This window comes from Rhagoletis zephyria, unplaced genomic scaffold (genome assembly GCF_001687245.7).
Source record: "Rhagoletis zephyria isolate East Lansing unplaced genomic scaffold, Rhagoletis_zephyria_1.1 Rzeph_scaffold_02102, whole genome shotgun sequence".
Taxonomy (NCBI): domain Eukaryota; kingdom Metazoa; phylum Arthropoda; class Insecta; order Diptera; family Tephritidae; genus Rhagoletis; species Rhagoletis zephyria.
In genome coordinates, this window is record NW_016159186.1 from 26,123 (window position 1) to 53,621 (window position 27,499).

Sequence of the window (27,499 nt, forward strand, 5' to 3'; positions counted from 1 at the left end):
CATAAACCTAATTAGTATAAAATTGAAGGGCAACTCACCCATAATATTAATTCGATGTTCCCCAAATCGTTTTGTGGGAGTTAGCATTACACCCAATAACGACACAGGCCGGCCTGCATCTAGCTTTTTCTACAGCGTTCCTCAGCAACAACAAAGGTGCTCCACCTCGTTCTGATGCGCACCATAAGTGGAGATCAACCAGGTTCACCGTCACATTGTCTCCATCGCTGAAAAGGGGCACATAATCGAGGTTCACCATTGTTCAGGTACACCACCAGTTTGTAGTCCCAATACCACAAACCTTATTGCAGCTGCTCAACCACGACTCTTGGTTCAGGACTACAGCCATTCCACCTTGCTCAAGGTGGATTAAAGGGTGGGCGGACGCCGCCTTAAGGGGCCGAAGATTGATCAGAAGAATATCCATCCCCTAACACCACCTCCAGCACTCTTTCGCTCTCACTATAAGAGGCAAGGAGCCTCTCTTCCACCGCTCGAGGCAGGACCAGCAGTACTGTAAATTTCCGAAGGAGCGGATTCAACCTTCATGCTTACGGAGGCATCCTCCGGCTCGGGCGTTTCATTACCAACCAACGAAACAGACGCGCCATTCATTTTGGAGTCGGTCTGTTAGACTTCCGTACGTGACTACTAGGGATGTTAATTTTTTCGCTTTTTACGATCTCCGTATTTTCGGGCTGTTGTTATCACAATTCCGGGATCCCGGGATTGGTCTCGGTATTTAGATATTCATTAGTTTTCAACAACTTAAATCGAAAAAATTGCTTCTATATTGTTTGAGAAGCTCCCCTACCATAAAATAAATAATAAATAATTGGATTTGAAACCTGCTTATTTATTTAAAGTGGCGTTTTTTTATTTTTTCTCTCTGACGTCAGGATTTAATTTAAAGGATTTTGTAATTTCAAAGATATGACTCATTCCAAAAATTCAATGCAATTTAGAATAAAAATATGAGTACCAAATGAAAGAGGAAATTTTGTTAGAATCAAAAAAAAAATAAAATAAGTAAATTTTTAAGCTGGTAAAGTTAGAAGGACGGAGTTCGAGGAGGTTATCGAGTTTATATAGGTCCTTAACATATAGTTTTTTTCAAAAACAAATATTGCGAAACTTCAAGGATAAAATTTTAAAAGGATATTTTCAATAATTACCAGTCCTTATGCACCAAAAAATTGGATCTGTTTAAATTCTTCAGAATTTTCTCTTTAATTTTATACCCATACTTCTTCTGTAAACATATTTCATTGAATTTTTCAAATCACATTACTGACGTCAAGTGAAATACTATTTTACTAATTTTACTATATCGACTGCTGAGTGGAAGATCGACCTACCTCGGCAGCCAGTTCGAAAACGTCCTATCTCAAAAAACTTTTCAAAAACGTCCTATTTCAGAATTTGGTTGAAGAACGCCCTATTTCAGAATTCGTTTCAAAAACGCCCTATATCAGGACATTTTCAATACATATTGAAAAAAATATTCCGACGAACTGATAACCTTCTCCTTTTTGTGAAGTCGGTTAAAAAATCATGTGCATATGTATGAATAAAAATCATGTTCACATCATATGCACATAAGCATGCATTGTATTACCAATGACCTATCAGCACCGTTTCCACTCTAAATCACAGCTCATTGCCAAGTATAATTTTTCGAAAACTCAACCCCGCTTATCGGCCATTTAAACGCCAAATTCAAAGCCGACATCTTAAAAACATAAAAACCACATTAAAGTTTTATTCATTCACCTTAATATATGTACATAGATTTTTAAACTGAATATGTATTCATATCGTCGCCCGCCAAGAATAACCAAAATATTTGAATAACGCTAATACTGGCTGACGTTGAACAAATACAAATTTGTTGAAGCTTTTGCCGGTTTTTTCACGACTAACAGAGCGGCTGAACCAACAAAACCGCGCCATGTGCGTTGAGAAGGTCTTAGGCGAAACGCCGATAAGTTTTGGGTTATCATTAGAGCAAAAAAGAAAGGTAGACCTACTACTTCTAAGACACATACATACATATGTACATACTTATATTTATGCTACACATTTGTTCATGCGAATATTTGATAAATTTATGAGAGATAAGAGCTGAAGTAGCGTATTTCTTGAAGAAAAGTGATTGTATCGTGGGAGCAGCAATGCTTAGTGGGAGGAACTTTACGATTGGGTCAACATTAGCAACGTATATAAAGCCAGGTATTGCAATAGAAGGGGTACAGTTCAAAACTAACGTTCTCAAGTGCGATCAACAGTGCGGGTCTCAAAACAAACCATTCGTCTCAGCATAATTTTCCAATTTTGATCAACCGAAATACCCATCTACATATTCAGACGACTACAATGACTCTGATTGCAAAAGCACTATTCCTTACAATTGCTCTTTTCGCCCACTGCTTGCTACAGCTCAATGCATCACCACTCGTTGATATCCTTAGCTACCAGGATGATGACGACACGGAGGTGCTCGAAATCGATTTGAATAGCATCGACGAACTAATGAATGAGCACGAACTTGACAAGGACATTATAGATTTGAGTTTTTATGGCAGTGCACTCTTTGGTACACCAGATAACGAAGTCACCGCTGAATTGGTAGCTAATTATACACCCGAAGCTTCAACAGTGAATCCTGAAGAGCTGGGCTCCTACCTGGAGGGTGACATACTTGTGCCCAGCACAAATGTGCTCACCAAAAATGGCATTACCACGCAAAGTTCACGCTGGCCCAATGCAGTGGTGCCCTTCGAAATACGCGGTCGTTTCGGTGCGCGTGACATGGCTACCATTGAGCATGCGATCGAGGAATATCATCGTCGTACCTGCATACGATTCGTGCCGCGTAGCAGTGAGCAAGATTACATATCGATTGTGAGCGGCAATTCGGGTTGTTGGTCGTCGGTGGGGCGTGTAGGCGGCAAACAGGAGGTAAATCTGCAGACACCCGGTTGTCTCAGCAAACCGGGCACAGCAATGCACGAGCTTATGCACGCCTTGGGATTCTTACATGAACAGAACCGGCAAGAGCGCGACTCTTATGTGAATATACAGATACAGAATGTACAGCCATCAGCGGCGCCGAACTTCGAGAAGGCACAGAGCACCATCGCCTTTGGTGTGCCCTATGATTATGGCAGTGTGATGCATTATTCGGCGAATGCTTTCTCACGTAACGGACGCCCAACTATAGTAGCTGTGGTAAGTATGCATTTTTTATTTTTTAATTCAAAAGAACAACAACATTTTTCGTCATAACAGCTCAAAGTAATTTGAACACATATTTAAATTAAAAATCGGTTTGTATCCTGATAAGGAATTCATAAATTGATTGTCTAGGATACGTACCTAGCTTTAGGCTTCCTAAATTGAAAGAGCTTTCATATACGAGTTTCTAACTCTAAATGGTTCGATGGCAAAAGAACTAAAACTCATTAATATCTGTCTCTTCAACATCGGAATGCATTTCGATTACATATTGTACATTCATATGTACGTACATTAGGGTGTACCAGAAATTTTCTTTTGCGAAATTAGATATGCATACCAAAATATTTTTCTTTTGACCTGAGTAACATTTGTATATGTACATACGGTGACGAGAATTTAAATAGGGAACAGATATTTTAGTAAAATTTGGCTATTTTTTCTTTGTTTTAAATGTATTTTTTTTTTAATTCAGCTCACTAGCTAAAAAATCATGTACATCAAAATTTCAAACTTTATAGAAAATTTATAAAAATTTGTCCATTTTTTTTGGGTACGCAGTTTTGTAACCCAACAAATTTTAATATGATCAAGTGCAAGTTTGAAGTACCTCGGACTTACCGTTTGGCAATTTTTTGTTCGCGCATTTTCCTCCATACAAAGTTTGTTCGTAAATTGTTTTGTATGGAGAAAATGAGCAACAAATTCCACAAAAAATTGCCAAACATCAAAGGTAAGTCCTTGCTATTTAAAATTGGCACCTTTATGAACTTAAATTGAATGGGCTACAAAACTGCATACTCAGAATATTTCTAAGAAATCTAATTAAAAAGCTCAAATTTCCTAATTTTTGTACAATGTTTGAAATTTTAACTTACATACTTGGTTTTTATTAGATAACGAGCTACGCTTTCATAAAATAATGACAAACATTAAATAAACGAATAGGAAATAGCTAAAGAACATTTTCGCTCCTGTATAGTTATAGTATGGTATTTTAATTTTAATTTAAATTTTTTTATTTTTTTATAAAAATATAGTTCACTCTATAAAAAAACCATATAAATTCTTGTTTAAAAGCTTGTACAAATTTTTTAAAAATTCATCCAACGTCCATGAAGATTTCACAAGCTTCATTAAATTTTTAGAAAATTTTTTGGGTATGTAGTTTTATAGCTCATTCAATTCTGGTATAATAAAAGTGAAAGTTGGCTACAAAATACCGTTGTTTTTGGCAATTTTTTTTTTTTTGTTTACACTGTTGCAAAATTAGTAACATCGTTAGCAAAAAAATAATGCCTGATATCAATTGTATTTGGTAGCCAAACTCCACTTCATGATAGATACTAGGATTGAACTGCATACCCAAAAAATTCCGAATTAAAGTTTAAAGTTTTGATGAAACTTTGTTGATACACATTTATTTTAAATTTCTTTATACCGTTTGAAACTTGGATTTATATGGGCTGCGTTTCTTTATACATTCTGGATAATCCCATTTCACAGCCGGAATAAACAGAATACGTTTGAAATATATGTTAACATATCATCAGGAACGTTCTAAAGAATAAGTAAACAAAAAAAGTTTATTCCAAACGTTCAGAATGAATAAAGAAATTCAGCCATGATGTTCATTATAGAACAACCTATTGTTCTATAAAAAAAAAAAAAATAAAAATGGTCTATACTTATCAATATGTCGTGAGTGAGCTAATCATTTTGTCACTCACTACCCCGGTAGTATAAGCCAAAGACTTCACCCTTCTTTAACCGCCCACTAAGGTCGGCGTACCGTTTACCTTCTGCCTAACTTCTATATCTCGAAACTTCTTTAGCCACCACTTTCACTGATATCCTAAGCTGAAGATATTTATTGCTACTGCATGGCATTGATTGCCTGTGCTTGAGAGGTAGACGTGTGACCTCACTTTTTTCGCAATTGTTAAAAGAAAATACCGGAACAGGCATTTTATGGAAGCAGAGCCACTTTCCAGACTCTATACGAACTCATGGACGAGACAATATCATCCAGACGTTACAGACGATAGTGCGGAACAAGGCAGGATCCACAGTCCCCAACGAGTGAGACGACCCGTTGTGGTAGAGCTATTTGCCTCCCACAGTAGTAGGTAACAAAGCTGTACAAAGGAGCGAAGGTAAAACAACTCATCTTAAAATTGTTGTAGCACAAGATAAGGGACCAAAGTAAGAAATGGCGTTTTCCTAAAACTTCCTATGCTTCGATCGTAAGATGAATGTTGTCTTATGGCCTATTTTTGCTTATGCGTAAAAGCACATTTAGACCATTTAGCTCTAAATGCTACTCTAAATGTACATTTATCCATACAAAATTCGTCACCTAAATGCAACTCCATTTTTGCATTAAGAATCTAAATGCTAAAAGCAACCCTGTGATCTTCCAAAATTTCCACGATTCGAACATGGTTTAAAGAGAAAAAGTGGCAACATTGCTTTTTCGAGTATACAGTTGCTAGCTGCGTTTCAGTGATCGTCGATCGGGATTTCTTTTATTTTACATTACATATTTGGATAAAGAAAAGTTAAGCAAATTCAACATCGATGTGATGCTGATAGAAATCAGGATCAATTTATGATCAACTCTGTTTGTTTTGTTTCCTAATTAAGTGAGGAAATTTTAATTGACAGCACCGACAAATGAATATATACACAAACAAATGCTCGGTTATGGTTAACACAATTCAAGTTTTTGTATTGAATTTTTGGTTTAAAATTTATTTTTTCCTTTTCAGTAGGGTTTTTGCACATTATCTTCTGAGTGAGAATTGATCGTAATATACACGGATCTAAATAAGAGACTGGAACACGGCTGTTTGTCAAAAGCATATGATTTCGAACTCGCGTAAATGTACATTTGCTAAATGCTATAGCATGAACGCTCTTCGGAAACATATGTTCGAAAGTGCTAAATGTTGCATTTTAAATGCAGCAAAAACGCTGTATTACACTTATTTCAAACGGATAATTGGCGTGAACAGCGCCCTCTACTTACTTTGTTACCCACAAACATGCGTTTCTGTAGCATGACAGGACGACTGGTAATTGGGTTAACTGCTGTTTTAGAGTTTATCTTATCCCGCGTCTCCATTTATGATCAGCCATCTCGTGCGAACTGTAAATTTGATATCATGCGGAACAGTTATCGCAGAGAAATTTTGATACGTGGGCATTTCATCGCAAACGATTTCATTGCAAAAAGCTAGAGCCCTTCTTTATTTTTAGATGACTTTATTCACAAAAATAGTTTGTTTCACTTTCTTTTAAGCATAGTTGTTACATAAAACAAATTTTTATCAAAGTTTAGCGCAAAACCCAACCGAAAAACACGACGTTTGACAGTTCATTGCATGCAATAATTCTCATGCGATGAGCTCTGATATTTATTATCCATTTGCAAAACATCTTATGAGATGATTCGCATGAGATCGGCGTTTGCATGACGAGACAGGGGGTTATGATGGGGTGACATAGTTTTTTTTAAGTATATAGTACACCCAGAAAAAATTCAGCTAAATATATTTCTCTCAACACATGATTTGGTAAATATAACCAAATAATGTAACTATAACCAAATCATGTGTTGAGGAAAACATATTTAGTTGACGTAACTAAACTCTTTTCTCAGTGTACTTTAGCCTATTAGTGCGAAACCTGGATGGCATAAATTCCCGTTAATTTTACAGATTTAGAAATGTTGATAAAGTAGTAAAGCTCTAAACTAAATTTTACCGCAAGGGTAAATGGCCCGCAGTATACCAGACAGAGGTGGTAGTAATCTCGATCTGCACCAGCGCAGACTTAGAAAAATTATTGAAGTCGCGGGCGGAATGTTTTCAACTCAGAATGAAAGACCAATACCCATATAGTAAAACCTCCAAATATTTTTGTATTCGCAGGCCAAATTTATTTTTTAACGCCATATTAGGTTTGCAATTGTTTGCCTGTGTGTTTTTAGAAAAATTATAAGAAAGAGTTAAATTCATATCGGAATGAAATATGTAACATCTGTTTTTGCTTTCTTTTTTATNTTAAATTCATATCGGAATGAAATATGTAACATCTGTTTTTGCTTTCTTTTATATTTTGTTCATAAATATAACTTTAACTGCAAAATACTCTCTATAAACAAACGTGGCTTATACAGATTTTGTACTTTTTGTTTTACGATAGGAAATATGTATGTATCTTCTATGGACCGTAATTCTAAGATAACTATTAATAATATAATCAGTCGGACACAAGCTCTTAAAATCCAGGCACCGAATAGACCATTTCGTTTTTCAAGCAATCTTTACGACATCCACCAGTTGTTAAATGTTTTATAATGGAAATCATTAACCATCTTTCTCGTTTTTAACTATAACTTNAGATTTTGTACTTTTTGTTTTACGATAGGAAATATGTATGTATCTTCTATTGACCGTAATTCTAAGTTAACTATTAATAATATAATCAGTCGGACACAAGCTCTTAAAATCCAGGCACCGAATAGAATATTTCGTTTTTCAAGCAATCTTTACGACATCCACCAGTTGTTAGATGTTTTATAATGGAAATCATTAACCATCTTTCTCGTTTTTAACTATAACTTAGCTACAGCATTGAGGCTAAGAGGTTAACAGTAGTTTACTCTTCAAATAAAGCAGTGAGATCTTAAATTACGATACAGATACAGATACAGATCACTCAAACAAAACTACAGATAAATAAATATGTAGTTAAACGAAACTGGCGTCAGAATGCCTTTGGCCCCTATTTAAGGCTGTTTGTTGTTTACAATACGATTAGTAAAATTCCCGACAAGTGAAGGTTCCGCAACAGCTGGTTCAATAAACTGGTGACTAGGTGATAAGATGTAGTAAATATGTACATATGTATATATGAATCTAATTTGAGCGATAATATAGTGTGTACGTCAGGCGACTGTAGGATTTGTTAGAGAGGCAAGTCTTCTGACAAGATGTGTTTGTATATTAGTATGTACATAAATCGGGCACTTCCGCATTTACTCACATATTTAAGTGTATGCATATGTATGTACATATATACAGTTAACATCTTTTACTCAAATTCACATAAAAGTGTAATATTGAATTAACTTTTTTCAAACAGTTAATAATCCCTCTAATCTACTCCCTAGCGACCGGGTGGCAACCAGCTAATGGGCCAACGCGACGGCTTCTCGGCATTCGATATCGAGAAGTTGAACAAGATGTACAATTGCGATGCGGCTGCAATGGGTGGCGGCAGTTATGGCGGCTATATGGGTGCCATCGCACCTGCTCCAATGCCGGGTCCAGTACCCGCGCCAGCGCCATTGCCGATGCAACCAGCACCTGCGCCTCCAGCAGGTGGCGCTAATTTAATCGGCAGTTTTCTTGGCGGCCTCATCAGCGGTTTGGGACTAGGTGAAGAGATGGACAATGTTAGTACTACGACCGCCGCATCAAATGAAGTTTAGAAAATGATGAAAAATGTAACGAACGGTGTTAACGAAATGCATATTCATAACTTAAGTTGGGCAATCATTCCGTAATTGCTTGAAATAAGATCAGTTACAAAACTCGAATTTCAATGTCAGTATTATATATTTACATACATTTGTAAGGCATATTAGAGATAGAATAAATTTTAAAAACATAATCATAATTGTTTCCACATAAAAGCGAATAGAAAGATGGTACAACGTCGAAACACAGGATAATGGCGGAAATACGTTCTAAAATTTGGTCCTCAACTCAGGCCGATGAGGGGGGTTGGCTTTTTCCCCGATGCCCGGAATTCTCAAGGGGGCACCGTGCTCAGGCTGGACAATGAAATTCTCTACAACTTTAGAACTTCAATATTATATGTATTTTCAACAGAAATTGTCGAGAAATGGCGAAAACGGCGACAATGTAAAATTTTTTCGCAGTTTTTCTAATTATTAACAATAAAAAATGTTTTATTTTTATATCTCCTATATAACAAATGTGAGAAATTAAATTCTCTACAAATTTGTACTAAACGATTTTTTACGAAAAATGCAAAATATGCTTGCAAATCGCAAAAAGCCCAAATAAACTAAAATCTATTATGGCGGAATATTGCCAAATGAAATTTAGGGGCAAGACTGTGGATATAGAAGTAAACTGCATCAAAATATTGCTGGGGTCTCGTACGATATGTCGAAATTTAAATTGTCTAAACTAAAAACACCGAAAAAAATGTCGAAAAAAATAGTTTNTATTATGGCGGAATATTGCCAAATGAAATTTAGGGGCAAGACTGTGGATATAGAAGTAAACTGCATCAAAATATTGCTGGGGTCTCGTACGATATGTCGAAATTTAAATTGTCTAAACTAAAAACACCGAAAAAAAATGTCGAAAAAAATAGTTTGAAAATCAAGAATGTCGAGAAAAAAATTGTCGAAAAGAAAAATGTCGAAAACAAAAAAACTTCGAAATTAAAAATGTNTGAAATTTAGGGGCAAGACTGTGGATATAGAAGTAAACTGCATCAAAATATTGCTGGGGTCTCGTACGATATGTCGAAATTTAAATTGTCTAAACTAAAAACACCGAAAAAAAATGTCGAAAAAAATAGTTTGAAAATCAAGAATGTCGAGAAAAAAATTGTCGAAAAGAAAAATGTCGGAAACAAAAAATGTCGAAAATAAAAATGTCAAAAGAAAAATATCGAAATAATGTAATGAATGATGTGTAAAATTCGCGCGAATTTTACACATCATTCATTACATTATTTGAACAGGTTGATTTATTTAAGTTAAATTCCACTAATCCTATGTACTAATATAATAAATGTGAAAGTTTGTGAGCGAGTATGTTTGTTGCTCGTTCACGCTAAAAGGTCTGGATATATTTCNTTATTTAAGTTAAATTCCACTAATCCTATGTACTAATATAATAAATGTGATAGTTTGTGAGCGAGTATGTTTGTTGCTCGTTCACGCTAAAACGTCTGGAATTATATTTGGAATATAGATATAATATACTAACATATAAAATATTTTTTGGAGTTGCCACCTCTTTCAAAAGTAAAACCCGATTAATTAACAAGTTTAACAAAATATTAGCAAGCGAAAGCGGTTCAGAAACTATATATTTCGGAAGTATTTTGTAATAGGGTTGCCGCCTGTTAAAAAAGTAAAAGTCAATTAATTGATAACTAAATATACTTTAAGACGGTTGCTATCTGTTTAAAAAGTTAAAATCAATTCTTTGAGAAAGTTTAAACGAAATATTTTAATGTGGGTATCAAACGTGAATGCTTTATTGTAGAAATATTTTTAAAGAGTTGCCATCTTTTCAAAAAGTTAAAATCAATTTAAATAACACGATAACAAAATTTTTTCGGCGTAATTTTGCAGGNATGCTTTATTGTAGAAATATTTTTAAAGAGTTGCCATCTTTTCAAAAAGTCAAAATCAATTTAAATAACACGATAACAAAATTTTTTCAGCGTCATTTTGCAGAACTTTCTTTTTCCATCTCAGGAACTCTAGAACATTTGAAAATCTACTCAGAACACTTTTAATTTTTATTTTTTTCACACATTCAATTTTTCGACTTTTTTTCGACAATTTACGCGTTTTGCATTTTTTTCGACCTTATTCGTTTCGAAAGCATACGATTTCGACATTTTGCGTTTCGATTAAACATTATTTCGAGATTTAAAAAATTTTTAAATTTCGACATTTCTCTTTCGACATTTTTATTTTCGACTTATCGTACGGATCCCTATTGCTGTTACAAATTTTTTTGTTTTTCGAAACAGATGAATCTAATTTTACTGGGCTAAATGTCCGTTTAGCTCAAGTCAGAGGTAAAAGCTCCGCTTAAAAACATCGACTGCTTTATCGACTGGGCGGTAGTGATAGCCAGACATTGAACAAGCGGCCCTAAGCATCAATAATGAGCGAAAATGTGTAAAATAAAATCGGTTTATTAGGTTTTTTCTTAATCTGCCTTATCCTGAGTATCGCCTGAAAAAAAATTCCCCCTAAAGTTTGTTATCCGCCAATAGTAAAACTATGGAAACCAAAAGTGAAAAGTGACCCGGGTCTGGGAAAATTAAACTCGTGATAAGGCTGCATTTGAAAATGAATTGAATTTTTTCAACAAGCCATTTTTCGAATAACTAAAATACCATGTTTCGAAAAAAGGCGAATACTCGAACACCTTACTAGTAAGTAATGTTGTCAGCCCTTCTAACTTGGTGAAATCATTAAGAAAATATAATAATATCCTTAAAATAAACTATGATGTGTTATTAATTATTTCATTTTAATTAGAGTTGAAATGAGTTATGCGCTTTTATCCTGGCGACAAAATTTTGTGTTCGGATTTGATACTTTAGAAATGTGCCGATTTTCGCTCACAGAAATCTGGTCACCGTACTTACATATGTACATAAGTATGCATGCATGTATGTATAGTGCAACACCAACAATTAAAATTTAAATTTTCCATACTTTCTAAACACTTTCATACTTTTTATTTTGTTGAATTTTTTTTTTTGCATATTATTTAATTTTATATAGTTTTTATCATTTTATTTGAAATTTTTAATTTTTTTCTTTTGCTTTAATTTATCGACAATTATATATTCGTTTTTTTTTTTATAATCTTGAATATTAATTTTATCTGTCTTCATCCTATTTTATCTATTTACGAATTACTCTGCAACTCCAAATTTCTCTTTGCTGTCAACATACGGGCTCTTGGGAACCGGCATGCGCTCATGCTATGCAAACGGTATTGCATTTCCGGTTGTGTAACTTTATCGCAAAGCTTCTTTTTGACACTTTCTATCGGCAAAATACCGGCGCTTTCAGTCCCGTCTGCATTCAATGCATCCACTTCGGCGCATTCTGGGCATTGTTGGGTCAATACAATATCATCCACATCTGTTACATAATCACAGAACTGTTCTATTTGTTTTACGAGATAACTATTGGGATCGTTTTGAATATTCTCTCGCTCTAGAAAATAGACCGCTGCTAAAATGCTAAATATACGCTTTTCCACTAGCTTGAGTTGCTGCCGTAAATTGTGGAGATTAACTTCGTCGTAGTCTCCAAAGACCTCTTGCAGTATACTCCAATCGGTTTTCGAGTAGTCGCGTATTAGCTTGAAGCCCTGGAGGAGCTTGGTCAATCGCTTGTTGTTATTTTGTGAAACGTTCTTGAGTTCGCTGTTGCTCTTTCGCTTATCATGTAAATAACGCTCCATATTTTGAATTTGCTCCAATTGAACTCGCATTGTATTCCGATTTTCCAATTTGAGATCATCGATGTCCGAATAGAGTCGATTCACTGCACTATTTAGTAGCGTCATATGGTAACTTGTTTCATTGGCGTAGTTAAAATATGAATAATAAAGACTTTTTTGTTGCTTAAAATTTTCTATAACGTCTTTAATACCGCTATTACCAGTGTAATGGAAGATCTTGTGGAGTACGTCTTTGTTTACGGCAAGTCTCTTTTTCAAGCTTTCGCGCATATTTTGACGTCTTCTATACTCCTTCGGTTGTAAGGGTGCCAAAGTTCTTTGAGTATTCTTTTTCTTAAAAAACTCCATTTCATTACTAAGCGCTACTTTAACACTGCTAAGAGCACGCATTTCCATTCTTTTTGGTTCAGTATCTCTAGCATCTCGTTTCTTCAAAATATCAAACTTTTCATAAAGTTCTATGCTCGCGTCGAATTGATGCATCGCATATCCTATCAAATCCGTCATGTATTTCTTATCGCTATTCAAAGCATGGATTAATTTAAAGTAATGGTCGTTAAAGATTTTCCTCATGGACAAATGTTCAAGCAATTCTTCACGCAGCTTCCTGTTCTCAGCGGTCATTTTGCATTCCTGATGAATGCCGACTTCCAATTGATTTTCTAGCAACATCAGCCGTTTACGTGCCTTTATGGCATTTTCTACCGCACGCGTGTCAGGTACAGTGCGTCTATTTAAGTCGTATATCTGACGTGTTACTTGACCTAATGCACGATTTATATTGGCAATGCCTGCTTTTAAAAATTGTATGCCATCGGCTAATTTCTCCTCACAACTTATATGACATTTAATAGCTTTCAGATTATCAGCGGTATTTTTATTGTATGCAGCACCGAATGCAGTCCACACCTGTGACTTTATATCGGATCCTTCTCTTCGCAGTTTGGCAATGCCAGTCTTTAGATTTGTCTCCACGATTTGGTTGCGCCTAAAGTTCTTCAAGCGTGTCCCTAGAGCTCGTCTGTAATCGCTTTGTCTTTTCGAAACTTCGCTTAGCTTTTGCGAATATTCTCTTAAAAATGATGACTTTAGTTCTGGAGTTGTCGTCGCCATGGTTAAATGAAATCAAGTATCTGGACCAAAAATTGAAGTATTCCGCGAAAAGTTAAAGAGATGAAAATTTTTTTTACGAAACTTCTATTCCTAGCAAACTAAATAACTAATTAATTAATAGATTTTTCAGACATTCTAATGAAATAGACTTCAAATTTATTAATGAAAAGATGTTAAGTTTACAGTAAAATATTTTCACGTCATCGCTATCAAGGCGAATTAATATAAGGTGATATCAGGAGTACAAAAACAAAAATTTACATCAGCAGCCGTGCTGCGAAACACATACATAAAATCAGCTGAGCTAGTAACACCACCTTATCAGAAGAGATACAATTGCAAAACCCCACAACGCCATCCTTGCCTTGGCAAAATACCCTAACTGATTTTTAATGGACTTCAAAAAAAGGAGAAGGTTATCAATTCGTCGGAATATTTTTTTATGTACATATATTACCGCTACCGCATAACCTCCGCAGTGGTCCCATATATATTGGTTTGGATCCGATCATTGGGTCTGGAGAAATTAACGGCAATCTTAGATTTTTATATAAGAATTGAAGTCGGTTTTATTTTTTGCTTAAAAACTACTTGTTTTTTTTTTTAAATTTTTAGGATCACAAGGACGTAAAGGTTTTGAAAATATCCTTTTAATATTGTATCCTTTTATATACTTCAAAATTTCATATACTTCTTTTTGAAAAATCAGGGACCGTAACATTACAACTTTTTTTTTTAAATCGCTCTTTGACAATTATTTTTTGACTTTTATTTAAGTACTCCTTAAACAACCATTATTTCTGACGTTTATTTTATAGATCCAAAATAACAATCATTTTTGATTTTTATCTAAATAAAATTAAATTTAAATTATATGTCTCAGATAACAGTTATCGAAGACTTTTATTTATAAATGTCATAAACAAAAATCAGTCACTGCCCTTTATTTTTTAAATCATACCTATAAAAGTCGTTTGTATAAGTCGTAGTAAACTTTTATTTCCCAACGCCTTCTTAACTCCAAAAATTGTTAGTGACTTTTATACGAACGATTAAAAAAATAACAGTCGGTGACTGATTTATATTGATGACTTTTAAAAGTAACTCAGGTTTATCGGCCATTTTGGAGTTTATCATTAAACACTAAACACTACTCATAATCTCGGAGTTTACCATACCAACAATTTTCGTTAATCTCGTATTTGACTGAGCTTTTCCTCAAAATTGAGCGGTGAGTTCTGTTGTTGTGACTTAAATGGAGGCACCTACATTTTTACGCTGACCCCCATGTAACGGTAGTTTAGAAAAATACGAAAACTGCGACCAGCAGTGAATACTGAAGCGTATTCACTCAAAATTGATATATACAATGATCTCTTGGGGAAAAATAAGAATTCAAAAGCCACTTTTGTCAGCACTAAAAGCAGTTGCCTCCGCCAAATTGATATGGCTGTGTAAAATGATATTGAACAATACCACCAGCTTCGTCAAAATTTGGAAAGACCACCAAAGGCAGTTTCAGAAAGGGCGACTCACTCCGATAACAGGCGATGCAGAACTGAGCAATTTTTTTTTACAAGAGCATGCTATTGCTAGCCTACGCCGTTGACATCGACATCATCGGTAACAAGAACCGCGAATTCTGTTCTGCCTTTTCCAAGTTGGATAAGGAAGCAAAGCGATTGGGTCTGGTGGTAAACTAGGATAAGACGAAATGTCAGCTGCCAGAAAACAAACAATCAGCGCATTCTCGCCTTAGCCCTCCCGTCACTGCTGACAGTTATAATTTCGCGAAAGTAGAGAATTTCGTTTATTTAAGAACGAGTATTCAAATTGATAATAGTGTCAGAATCAAAATCCAGCTTGCCAACAAGTGCTACTTTAGACTGATTAGGCAATTGAGGAGTTAAGTCCTCTCTCATCGTACAAAAATCACACTCTATAAGTCACTCAACATGCCCGTGCTGGTTAATGGTGCGGAGACGTGGACAATGAAGTCATTTGAAGAAGCGGCTCTTGGAGTTTTCGAGAGAAATATTCCGCGCCTGAGACGATGGAACGAGGAGCTATACGGCGCCTCCTCTGGCTCGATCATGTTGTTCGAATGGACATTAACGCTCCAGCTCTGAAAGTATTCAACTCGGAAGCCGCTGGTGGTAGCATAGGAAGAGAGAGGCCCCCACTCTGATAGAGAAGGACTTGGCTTCACTTGGCATTTCCAATTGGCGGTAGTTAGCACATAATAGAAACGACTGGCGTTCTATGTTGAACTCGGCTAAATTCGCTTGGGCGATTGCGGCGCAAAATAAGAAGATGCAGAAGGGACAATAGGCGCCCTTTCAACTGCTAGCAAGGTAGTCATAAAAGTAAAACTCTTTCATGTATATAGAAAATATGTCTATGTATCCGTATATTCGTGGACATTGATTTCATAAACTTAGAAAAAATTCTACATTTAATACTTTCAATTTGAAGGTAGTATATGTATGCATGCCGTGGATATATATAATAAAAACAATTCCTTGCATTTAAATGGTTTTCTACGTTTCAATCATTACGTTTCGCTGCAAGCATACGCGATCTCGGCAAGCGACACTGACTAATGCTGTGCAAGCGATATTGCATTTCCGGCTGAATGACACGCTCATACAATTTCTTCTTTACAGTATTCCAACTCTGTATACCATCGCCACCCTCAGTATCTTCAACATTGGTTGCATCGGCCTCGCCACATTCCGGACATTGTTGCGTCAGAACAATGTCATCTAAGGGTGTTGGCCAATCGCAAATTTTGTGCACATCTTTAACGATATAATTAGGTTGATTGCTGGTGGAACCGCTTCGTTCGAGCATATATTGCGCCATCGTGATGGAGTGTATGCGCCTCTCCAGTATCTTCAGGAAGTGACGCATATTGGAGAGATTGACATGGGAAAAGTCACCCAACAGTGCTTCGAGCGATTTGCAATCGGCACGCGACTGGACTTTGATCACCTGTATGCCTTCAAGCAATTTCTTGAGCCGTGCGTCGTTTTCATCGCGCACCTTACGCAGATCATCATTCTTCTTTTGCCGCTCTTTTAGCGTATTTTCGAGTTCCTCAATAGTGTCTACCTGAGTTTGCAACGTATTATGGTTGGTATGTTTAAGTTCGGAAATTTCATTAAATAATCGATTCACTGTGTTGTTGAGCAGAGTCATGTGATAGCTCAATTCATTGGCGTAGTTAAAATACGAATAGTAAAGGCTTTCTTGTTGCTGAAACTTATTAATGACGGCGGACACATCATGTGAGTCGGTGTATTCCAAAATTTTTTGCAATATCGTGTTATATAAATTGATCTTTTTACGATGTTGCTGACGAAATCTCTCACGCCGTCGATACTCTTTTGGCTGCAGATCGTCCATTATCCTTTCTCGAGTTTTACAATCCAAAAACTTATATTTAGCCGCGTCGGATGCTCTCTTCCGCATAGTAGCCTGCATTTCAACCATTCTAAACTCGTGATCCTTTGCATCCTTCTTAATTAAGTTGTTCATTTTTTCATAAACGTGTATGCAATTTTCGAATGTGGCTAGCGCATAGTCGATCAAGTCGATTATGTATTTCCTCTCGCTGTTTAATTTTTGAACCAGTTTTGTGTAGATATCGTTGAAACTGGTGCGGTGCTGCAGCAGCATCATCAGCTCCGCTCGCAGTTCACTATTGACGGCTGTGAAAGCACATTCGCCTCGCACGCCAACCTCCAACTGATTTTCCAATATGGCTAGCTTCTTGCGCATGCGCGCCACATACGCCTGATGCTGTGAATCGGGCACTGTACGGCGATTTAAATCGTACACTTGCTTATTAACTCGACTAATTTCACGTTCCAAATTCGTTGTGGATTCCTTAATATGCCGTATATCGTAGGCCAAATGCTCCTCACAGGTGACGTTACACTGAATATTGCGAAGCGCACGATTTGTCTGTCGCCGATGGGTTCCACCGCTGGCTACCCAAATTTGTGCGCGCAACGTATCTTTTTCCGTGCGCAGATGGTCAATGGTGTTTTGATAGCTTTTCACCATAATTGTCTCCTTTCGCGTGCGCAACTTTGTTGACAGAACAGCCTTATATTGACGCTGACGGCGGCTGAGTTCCTTCTGCTTTTGCCAATAGCTCTCAAGGAAGTCCTTTTTATTAAAATCAGGGCTTGTTACTTCAGTCATGGTGCTGGCGAATCGCAAAAATGTTTCCTCAATACGATTATAGAAATTTTCTAAAGAAAACCCGACTGCGTAAAAAAATAAATAATTTAATTGAAAGTATTAAATGCCTTCGCTCGGTGCTCGGATCGTAACTTGAATGAAAAATTATTTTGACACAAGCATAAAGTGCAGAGAAAATGAGCTACCGAAGTAGATGGGGTGGAAACAAAATAGGGTACACCATATTCTACAATAATGATAAGCATATAAGAAATAAATTTCTTTCGATACAGCAAGCGAGACCGTACATCACTGGACGTCTTGTTACGACAAGCTATGCACCAACAAACGTGAACTTAATCATGTGATCTTGAGCCGCTTATGCGATCAAGGTGTTGAGGTAACCATGCTGGCTGCTAAAATAGGCGGTTACCAAGTTGCTGACCTCCAGCGGTTGAGTCTGATGACCGGAGAGAAACGAAGGTAAATGTTCTTTTTACAGGTTCTGCGTTCTGGGTTGCTTACTCTGGGTAACGTGAGCAACCCATGTGCGAAATACGGTAACTAATCCAAGTAGTGCCTTAGCCCAAGGCAGAAAGAAAGGGAGCTTCGGTGGGGCCACTCCGATTTAGTTGGATTCAACGCTCACTGACGTCTGCAGCGTCTGCTCCCAGAAGTTGCAGCTGCAACCGGGTGTCTGCCTTAGAGCAAGTGTTTCGCTGATATTCACGTAACGACAAAAGCTGACATTACCGCCATCCAAGAATGCGATGTACGGGGCTAAAAAGGCATGGGGCCTTGCGACGTCTACTACAGCTGCCGTGTAAAGGAGCGCAAATTGGTGCTGGGAGCATCCAAGCATCTCTTTTATGGCGATTTAAATGCCAGGGTGAGCAGGGTAATTTAGCCCCACCGTAGGAAAATTCATACTAAGGATGCAGCCAAGATACGCATCCGCCTCTTTGCAGCAAAAAATGGGCGTCCGACACCGCAAGGAAAGCTCAACATCGAAGAGCTGCAATCACAGCAGACGGCCAATGTAATCATCGACTCTCACACCTACTCTCAGAGAGAACACTTCAATAAACCGACATATGCGAGCTGTGGAACCAAGTTTTCCACCTCGCTGAAGAAGTAGTCGAATTTCAGCGAGCACCAAAGACCAACGATGACGAATGTCACGAAGCTGCAGAGCAAAAAGATGCCACCTACAAGGCCACGCTGCTTTCGGCCGCATCGCATGCGATATGGGACAGATATAGGGAACTGAACAGGGAAGCGAAACGTTTTTGCCCTAATAAAAAGAGAGAGGACGATATACGGGAGTGCGAAGAGCTTGAGATGCTGGCTGACAGGAAAAAACTCCAAAAATTTTACCAGAGACTTAGGCGGCTAACGGATGGTTTCAAGACCACACCCGGCACACTCCTGTAAGAGCAACGATAGCGACCTAGTTAACGATGTCTATAGAATATACCTAAATTATGGAGGTAAACCTAAATTATGGAGGTACTGAATCGGTGAACCACTGAAAGTTGTGGAAAAGACAAGCCTGGGCTCCCAGTCGATGATGATGGAATCGGTGTTCCACCGCCATACTACGACGAGGTACGAGTAGCAGTTACGTAGGTGAAAACCAACAAAGTTGCGGGAGCTGACGTCCTGCGAGCTGAGCTATTCAAGTACGCGCCAACTATCGCGCGATCAGCCACCTAAGCATAGGTACAAGGTATTATCGAGCGTATTGTGTGAAAGACTGAAGCCCACCGCCAACTAACTGATTGGGCCCTAACAGTGTGGCTTTAGACCTAGCAAATATACCATAGACCAAGCATTCACAATGCACGACATCTTGGAAAAAAACCCGCGACACAGGGATGGACACTCACCACCTACATAATGGTCGACTTCAAAGGCGCTTTCAACAGCACTAAAAGTAATTGCCTGTATCCACGCGATACTGATACGGCTGTGTAAAATTTCGTTGAGCAATAACACCATCTTCGTCAGAATTGGGAAAGACAGATTTGGGTATCGACAACAGTAATGGATATTTTATACGCCTACTTTGAAGGAAGCTAATGTAACTTAATTAAAAATGGCAGTTCGAACTTTAAAAAAATAGAGGATTTTACTAGGGCCCACCGAAGATGTTCTCTTTAGTTTTGAGTAATACCACTACTCCAAATTTCCATTAGTTGCGAAATGGCAATTTTTACCGTTTAGTAAATGCCGTGTGGACTATTTTTTATTTTCTTTTTTTACAGGTATTTTTTTTTTGTATTTAAAGTAGGGACCGAGAACGCGTTCCAGTTTTGGATTAGTTCTGCACGAGAACGAAATGTAACGTTAAGTGCGTTCGCATACACGAACCAAAGTTTGAACCGAAACAAAATGTGAACAAAAGGTTCGGCAATGTTTCCTTAAAGAATAAAACTCTCGGGAACGTTCCCCAGAAGAATAGAATGCGAACGAAACTGTTGGGAACATTTCCAATGAGAACAAAATAAGAACGAAAATATCGAGAACTTTTTCAATGAGGATCGAATAAGAGCCAAAGTCTGGGGAACGTTCTGCTAGAGAAAAAAAAAGGAAAACAATCGTTTTTAGAGCTTTACGTTAAGAATGAGAGGGGCATCCGCGTGTTGGGATGAAAAATCGTTTCAGTTTATTATTAGGGTGAACTGTCCATTTATGGAACAATTTTTCATTTCCTGTGCTAGAAAAGTTTGTGTCTTAAGCCTTTCGTTAACTTTATTTGCGTAACTATATTTCAGTTCTTTTTCGATTAATTTAAATATTTAAATTAATGGAACGTATGAGACAAATTTTGTTCTCGATTTCTTTCTTCGCGAATAGCTCAGATAAGATTTGCTCCCGTTTCTTCTGTGAGAAAGTGGCTGAGACTTTTGTTCTCATTTTGTGTTCTTAGAAATATTCCCGAAAGTATTGTTCGCATTTTGTTCTCTTTGGGACCGTTCCACAGGGTTTTGTTCTTATATAATTGCAATTGAGAACGTTCTCGACAGTTTTATTCTCATTTGGGTTTTTGGGTTTGATGCGTTCTTGGGAACAAAACTACGAGAACGACATTTAGTTTCGATCATACCTTTTGTTCTAGGTCGCTGTGAAAAAAATTTAATAAAAATATACAGATGTAAATACATATGTACACACCAATGTAAATCGACAAGTGCTAAAAATAATAATTCGGATTGAGGCAATTTTCCGGACCATGAAACTCATCTCTCGCAAGAGATTTTCGAGTATTTTCAGATTAGAACGAAAATAAAATATGCTTAAATGCCCATGTCCATATCTACATACATATGTATGTATCTCGAGCTATTGCTGAGTTACACCTGCCACTTCTAAGGCTCGGAAAATTTTCGATATTGAATAAATAAAAGCCGCCGTTCGCAAATCATTGCAAAGCTCAAACTCGTGCGCCACCTCTTTGATGCCCTGAGCAGAAGATTCCATAACAGTTTGCAACCCGGCATCTACAATTTCCGCCTCTTTGGTGCAATCCCGGATTTTCTCCAGCATTTTATTTGGTTTGAATTTAGCCTAAATTAAGAACGTAGGAATGTAGAAACTTCAGTTAACAAAGCTGTGGGCTTACTTACGTCTTCTTTACCATCGCCGTTCAAGGAGTTGAAGATTTCATTGATCATAAGCTTATCGCGTTTCACATGCATTTTGCCATAGGATACATGATTTATATTCTTTAAATACTCAAAGTAAGACACCGTCACGCCACCAGCATTGCAATACATGTCGGGTATGATGAGAACATTCTTCTTGCGTAGTATTTCGTCAGCAGCAGGTGTCGATGGCCCATTGGCGCCTTCCAAAATTAATTTGGCCTGCACACTGCCAGCATTGTCAGCAGTGAGCACTTTTTGTGTTGCGCACGGCATCAGTATGTCGCATTTTTCAGCCAACAGACTGCCGCTTTTCTGCGTCGCCTTCGTGTAGCCTTTGATAGATTTCTTATTCTTTATATAATATTCCATTAAATCCTAAAAATTGATATGAAAGCTCTTAATTGTGTGTAGTGATGCGCATTCCAAAGGCGTATGTACATGGTACCTTGGGATCGATGCCTTTTTCATTCACAAGCGACACATCGATTTCTTGTACACCTATAAGTTTCGCACCAGCTTCCACTACAGAAATAGATGCATAGGATCCGACATTTCCAAAACCCTGTACAATCACTGTCTTATCCTTCCAACCAGTTTTCCATCCCAATAGATCCATCCAATCTTTATCCATAATGAAACAATCAGCTGCCTTGAACAGGCCGCGTCCTGTTGCCGCAGTTCGGCCATTTATACCCCCCATTGCAACTGGCTTACCGGTTGTTATAGCCAATGCATTGAGGTCATTGTAACCTTCAGTGAATATTTAGCCGATATTTAGTTTTAATTTTCAAATTATTGTAGTAATTATATGTTTTCTATATCTACCAAATGTCTTCATGTATTGATCCACGAGCCAACTCATCTCTCGCTCACTTGTATTGACATCAGGTGCGGGTACATCTATACCCGGCCCTATCATATTGCGTTTCAATAGCTCCATGGTGAAGCGTCTTGTAATCGTCTGCAATTCTTGTGAAGTATACTTTTTGGGATCGATTCTTATCCCACCCTTGGAACCGCCAAAAGGCACATTCACACAAGCGGTTTTGAATGCCATCAGATAAGCTAAGGCTCGAATTTCATCGGAGTCAACGTCCATGGCATAACGTATGCCTAAGAGAAAAAAATTGGATGTCGTTAAAGAATATATTCGGCTCTATTATGGTTGTCAAGGTCGCCGTCGACGTCATTTTTTCATTAAAAAATAGCCCTCATAAGTCTAACTCTAGCTACGCTAACCAAAGTATTTTTGAGGAAAGATGTTCCGCGCAAAAACACTATGGTCAGCGTAGCTGGAGTTGGACGTACGAGGGCAATTTTCTGATGTAAAAATTACATCGACATCGACCTCGACAATCATAATGGGGCCGATTGAGTTTCATTGTTATAGTCAAAAGTACCTAATAGTGATATGAAAAGGAGTGAAAATTAAAAAGAAATTCGCCAAACATATCGCACGTTTAATAATATAAAGAATTATTTAAAAATTTAAATTCAACAATTTATATTGAGCTCGAGGCCGTTTTAAAAGAAAATTTTTATTGTGAAAAGCAACAATAATTTGAAAAAAATGGTAGAAGTGATAGCTATTTCGGAAATCACCACATTTCCTCATCAGACTTCTTTCAGTAGGACTCGAACCGACGATCCCACTGACTTCAGCCAGTTGCCTATGCACCGTGCTAAGTTCGCCTTGTATGCCTTGATTTCCGAAATAGCTATCACTTCTACCATTTTTTCAAATTATTGTTGCTTTTCACAATAAAAATTTTCATTTAAAACAGCCTCGAGCTCAATATAAATTGTTGAATATAATTGTTATAAAGGCCAAAAAATAACAAAAACAAATAAAAATTTAAATTTTGTGGAAAACGCATCAATTCATACAAATGGTATACCAAAAGACAGCTAGAAAGACATACACTTGTAGTCAGCTGATTAAGTTAAGTGTGTGTAAGTACACTCAAAATTTCGTACAAAAATTTTATAAATTAAGCAATATTTAGCAATTAAACCCAAAAATTTTATTCTTTTAATTAAAATTAAATTTAATTTAAGGAAATGAAAACTCAAAACAGCGCCAATTAATTGAAAATAAACTCGTATTAGCTCTGATCCAATACTTTTCGTGACAAATCCTGTAAAACTGTCAAACAGCAAAATTACTCTCTGAAGTGAGAGTAAAAAGTGAGTAACAACAAAAAGTACGGGAACAAAAAAACCATTTTTCCGGTAAAAACGTCAACAAGTGATTGCTTGACACTTTTCATGATTTTACCAGAAGAAAAAGTTCGCGTAAAATCTTGCAACTTCATTCTCTACACCACTCTCCAAGTCGCTCTCATTCAGGATTTTGGAGGGTTTTGGAGTACGGGAACATTTTTCCTGAAACTTCCTGCAAGTTCGTGTAAAATCCTGTAAGTTCATGGAGTACTGGATCAGAGCTAATATGTATGTATGTGTACTACTATTCAAAATCATCTGCATCTAAACGCACCCTTCCAGAAGTTACTCAGGGGCGCAAAAGGGACACTTTGCGATGATGAAATAGCAACATGTTTTTATTTATTTTTACTCGTATTTTCACAAAGAAAGGTTTCTGACAGGCTAACCTAATATTCGCGGCTTGCGTTTTGGTACGCATGCCGTCGAATTTGTTTTTTTGCGTCACCCGAAATTGACTTGCATGCGTTTGCATTTGATTTCATTGAGCGAAACGTCAAATCAAAATGTCACGCAGAACAAAAATTGGAAATTGAGTTAGCTTCATACGCACGCCGTTCAATTTCGGTTGATCTCATACAAGTTGCATGTGCATGAGAAATTTTTGACAATAAATTGGCGGCGTGCGTGAATATTAGGTTAGCCTGTGAGGGGTTTCGACTTTATTTGATACACGGCCTCTTGAGCTCCTTCGCCACGCACACCTCTTTTAGGAATGAGTGACCGGGATGTAGGAGTTGGTAGGTACCACCGGTGAATTTCTACACGGACGGGTCGAAGCTTGACGGAAGGGCCTGTTCTTTTGTGCAGGGCGCTGACGAACTACTTTTAATTTGGTCTTGCATATGTATCACTACAGGCAGACATGATAACATTCGGATACTAATAGCGATAGCAATTATGGCTACTTAAAAAACGAGTTACTTGGCTTTCTAGTTGAGAGAAATATCTTTCAGTTTACTTGAAAATTTCTTATGATTTATACCAACAATTTTCGTGAATGCCCCAGTACTTGGGTAAATATCTATCTAATATATCTTTACCTTTAAACATGGGCGTAGCCAGGTAGCGGCAGGGGGGTGCCCCTGCCTCCCCCCCCTAACTTTCAAATTTTCCTTATATATATATAAAATAGTACCCTGAAATGCCTGCTTAATAGGGTCGAAATTACCCATCAAAATCGCACTTACATACATATCGCGTATTTACTAAAATTCATAACTCAAAAAATTAAAATTTTCAGGAGACGCGTTTAAGGGTTTCCATTCGCTCCCAAAATGTCGAAAAAATTTCCTATATATATTTTCTTACGCAGAAACTACAAATGCGTTTTGATTTGGAGAAAAACTTTTTCGATCGCCCAATAATTGTTTTGCGTAGATCTCACATCTTTCATTAAATCAGGTTATAGTATGTTGGAATCTTGTTTCAACTCTACACTGGTTTCTTCTTGCAACTTTGCAAATTGGAGCATAAGCTTCCGCTACTTACCTCCCTTGAGCGGTAGTCGATGTCTGGTATGATGTGCCCGATAGCCAGTGATTAATTCATAACTACCATTATCTCTGATGATGGGGAAAGTAACTTCCAACATTGTGGTAGTTGATCCAATCATTCTCAGTAAACCACGGACGCGTTCTTCACGTTGCTCTTTCTTCATCCAAGGATACTTTTCCAGTTCCTTTATCATCATTGGTTCCATAATTTGTGCGGCTGCATGGTAATAGTATTCAACCATTTGTGAAAATCCTGGATTTTTCTCCTTGGGTACCTTTTGCAAATGTTTCGGAATCTCATGCTTTTGGCGAGTATTAGTCAAGCTGAGAATTTTCTGCGACAGCGGCGATCTTAAACACTTTCCCAATATTCGTGCCGTACTGATATGCATTGAGCTAATGAATAGCAACAGCAGAGGTTTAGGTTTAGGTTTAGAGGTTTAGTTGTAAATTTATATCGCAATTTTGTGCTATTATTTTTTTATTGCGTGTATTACTTTTTCTAAATTTTTGTTTTTTTGGTTTTCTTGTGACAATTGTGATTTTTCTACAATTTTCAGACATTCGGAAATCGGGTTTGAGTTTTATTTCGAATCGGCATGGAATCGCCTATCAGATTGTCTCCTCCGACGGAGAAACTTGTCCTAGATGACGCACCACCGGTTTTGGTTAAGAAATTAGTGGATTACTGCAAAAACCATAGGATAATACTAATTAGAACGCATTTATTTTGTTTAAAAATTTGAGCATTTATTTATTTTTAATTGTCGTTTTTTTATTTAATAATATTGATTAGTTAATTGCTAATTAAATTAAGCATTTATGACAACTACATAAAATTTTATTGATTAACTTATTACTTTTTGCATTATTGCTACAATTTTATACAACTAGAACACTAACACATCTTTGTTTTGTATATATGTATGCTTGTCGTATATGTAAATACATATGTAATATGCTTTAGCACATACATATGTATGTATAATATGCAATTAGATAAATAATATATTGTACAATATTAAAAAAAAAAAATAGGTTATTGCTATGTAAATACATGCATAATAACGTATGCGACTTTGAAATTTAAACGTAGTACAAAGTTTTACGATAAAAAAATAAACATTGTACATACATACATACATGTTTAAAAAGAAAAAAAACTAAACATCGAAAATAGTCAAAGAAAAATGCTCTCGTTCTGCGGAAGCACTCATAATGAGACAAAAGCTACATTTGGGTCTTGAAAAAGTTTATAGGATTTATGGGATTTTTTTACAGAATCTTTAATCCCTATGCTATGCACCACACAGTGGAGAAATTTATCTTTTTTTTTGTGACAAAGTTTAATATCTCGAGAACGAGAAACGCTGGGCTAGTAAATTTAATAATACTTTAAAGCAGCCCTGGGCATATTCGCTCTGCTTTAGAAGGCAGCGAAAGCTTCATTCAACCGCAAGACTTATTCGCACGCACACGGTTACATCAATTGCACGCACACTACAAAAATTCTCTGTCGAAGCTGCTCACCTCTGTTTTAAAGCTTTAGAGGTTGAGAATAGTCACGTTGAATAAGAAAAATTACCTTGACTTTAAATGACCCTAAAAAATAGAAGGTTGTAATTCTTCTGTCCTTTCTTGTCCTTAAAACAGCATGCAATGAAATTTGTTTTTTAAGTTTTGAACATATATTTTTGTTTTTCTTGCGTCAAGGAATCAACTTCCATGGTCGGAAGAACCGAAAAATACCTCCTAATTTTTTAAGAAGTCAATTAAATTCTGTTTTCGGGTAAATTTTTTTGATTTTTGACCTTTTTTGACTTAAAAAAAGTATGTAATGAAGTTATTAAAATAAACCGCAAAACATATGTTTAAAACTTTTTAAAAAGTTTATTGTATACTGTTTTCAGGCCAATAAAGGAAACAAATTGAAAATCCTCTATTTTTGAAGGTCTTTTTTCAATGTTGCAGTTAATTTTTTTATCCAATCATATATATGTACTACTTTTATGAATTCTCCAAAGCTTTAAAATGCTGTTAAATTTATTTCACTGGCTCTGCTCGTTTCCGCGATAATAGATTTTCTTACAAAAAACTCTAATTTTCCACAGTGTGCGTCATGTATGTATGTATACGTTTTTATTTTGTTTTTATTATTTACTCTTCATTATAATTGCTTTTAATTTTCTGCATTTCTATGCAGTCCTTTTTGGTACTGGGTTTCAAATGTGATGATGGTGCGGTAGTTTGCCAATTTTATTTAACGCAAAATTTAAAAAAAAATGTGCACCTATGTATGTATGTATATGAAATA

General features: G+C 36.7%; 4 protein-coding genes across 4 annotated transcripts; 1 reads left to right on the forward strand and 3 right to left on the reverse strand.

Moving 5' to 3' along the window:
• Nucleotides 1-1,538: 1,538 nt before the first annotated feature.
• Nucleotides 1,539-8,851, forward strand: LOC108365999 (high choriolytic enzyme 1). Its single transcript, XM_017620258.1, has 2 exons — nt 1,539-3,231; nt 8,417-8,851. The coding sequence occupies exons 1-2, from the start codon at nt 2,377-2,379 to the stop codon at nt 8,735-8,737; spliced, it is 1,176 nt and encodes a 391-aa protein (XP_017475747.1). The 5' UTR covers nt 1,539-2,376; the 3' UTR covers nt 8,738-8,851.
• A 3,097-nt stretch (nt 8,852-11,948) lies between these two features.
• On the reverse strand, nt 11,949-13,625 carry LOC108365996 (uncharacterized). The gene is made up of 2 exons (XM_017620255.1): nt 12,704-13,625; nt 11,949-12,595 (listed from the first exon to the last, which is right to left on the reverse strand). The coding sequence occupies exons 1-2, from the start codon at nt 13,623-13,625 to the stop codon at nt 11,949-11,951; spliced, it is 1,569 nt and encodes a 522-aa protein (XP_017475744.1).
• A 2,541-nt stretch (nt 13,626-16,166) lies between these two features.
• Nucleotides 16,167-17,837, reverse strand: LOC108366000 (uncharacterized). Its single transcript, XM_017620259.1, has one exon. The coding sequence runs from the start codon at nt 17,835-17,837 to the stop codon at nt 16,173-16,175; it is 1,665 nt and encodes a 554-aa protein (XP_017475748.1). The 3' UTR covers nt 16,167-16,172.
• A 3,324-nt stretch (nt 17,838-21,161) lies between these two features.
• On the reverse strand, nt 21,162-25,577 carry bb8 (big bubble 8). Its single transcript, XM_017620256.1, has 5 exons — nt 25,181-25,577; nt 22,292-22,579; nt 21,912-22,216; nt 21,446-21,841; nt 21,162-21,386 (listed from the first exon to the last, which is right to left on the reverse strand). Exons 1-5 carry the CDS (start codon nt 25,575-25,577, stop codon nt 21,162-21,164), a joined length of 1,611 nt encoding a protein of 536 aa, XP_017475745.1.
• Between the last annotated feature and the right edge of the window lie 1,922 nt (nt 25,578-27,499).

Bases quoted from the DNA above. Each gene is read 5' to 3' on its own strand.
- bb8 (XM_017620256.1), bottom strand. From the start codon at position 25,577: ATGCATATCAGTACGGCACGAATATTGGGAAAGTGTTTAAGATCGCCG. The intron at 21,842-21,911 runs GTACCATGTACA...ATCAATTTTTAG, and splicing joins AAAAAGGCATCGATCCCAAG to GATTTAATGGAATATTATAT. The intron at 21,387-21,445 runs GTAAGTAAGCCC...TTCTTAATTTAG, and splicing joins ACGGCGATGGTAAAGAAGAC to GCTAAATTCAAACCAAATAA.
- LOC108366000 (XM_017620259.1), bottom strand. From the start codon at position 17,837: ATGACTGAAGTAACAAGCCCTGATTTTAATAAAAAGGACTTCCTTGAG.
- LOC108365996 (XM_017620255.1), bottom strand. From the start codon at position 13,625: ATGGCGACGACAACTCCAGAACTAAAGTCATCATTTTTAAGAGAATAT. The intron at 12,596-12,703 runs GTATTAAAGACG...TAAATAGTGCAG, and splicing joins CCATTACACTGGTAATAGCG to TGAATCGACTCTATTCGGAC.
- LOC108365999 (XM_017620258.1), top strand. From the start codon at position 2,377: ATGACTCTGATTGCAAAAGCACTATTCCTTACAATTGCTCTTTTCGCC. The intron at 3,232-8,416 runs GTAAGTATGCAT...TCTACTCCCTAG, and splicing joins GCCCAACTATAGTAGCTGTG to CGACCGGGTGGCAACCAGCT.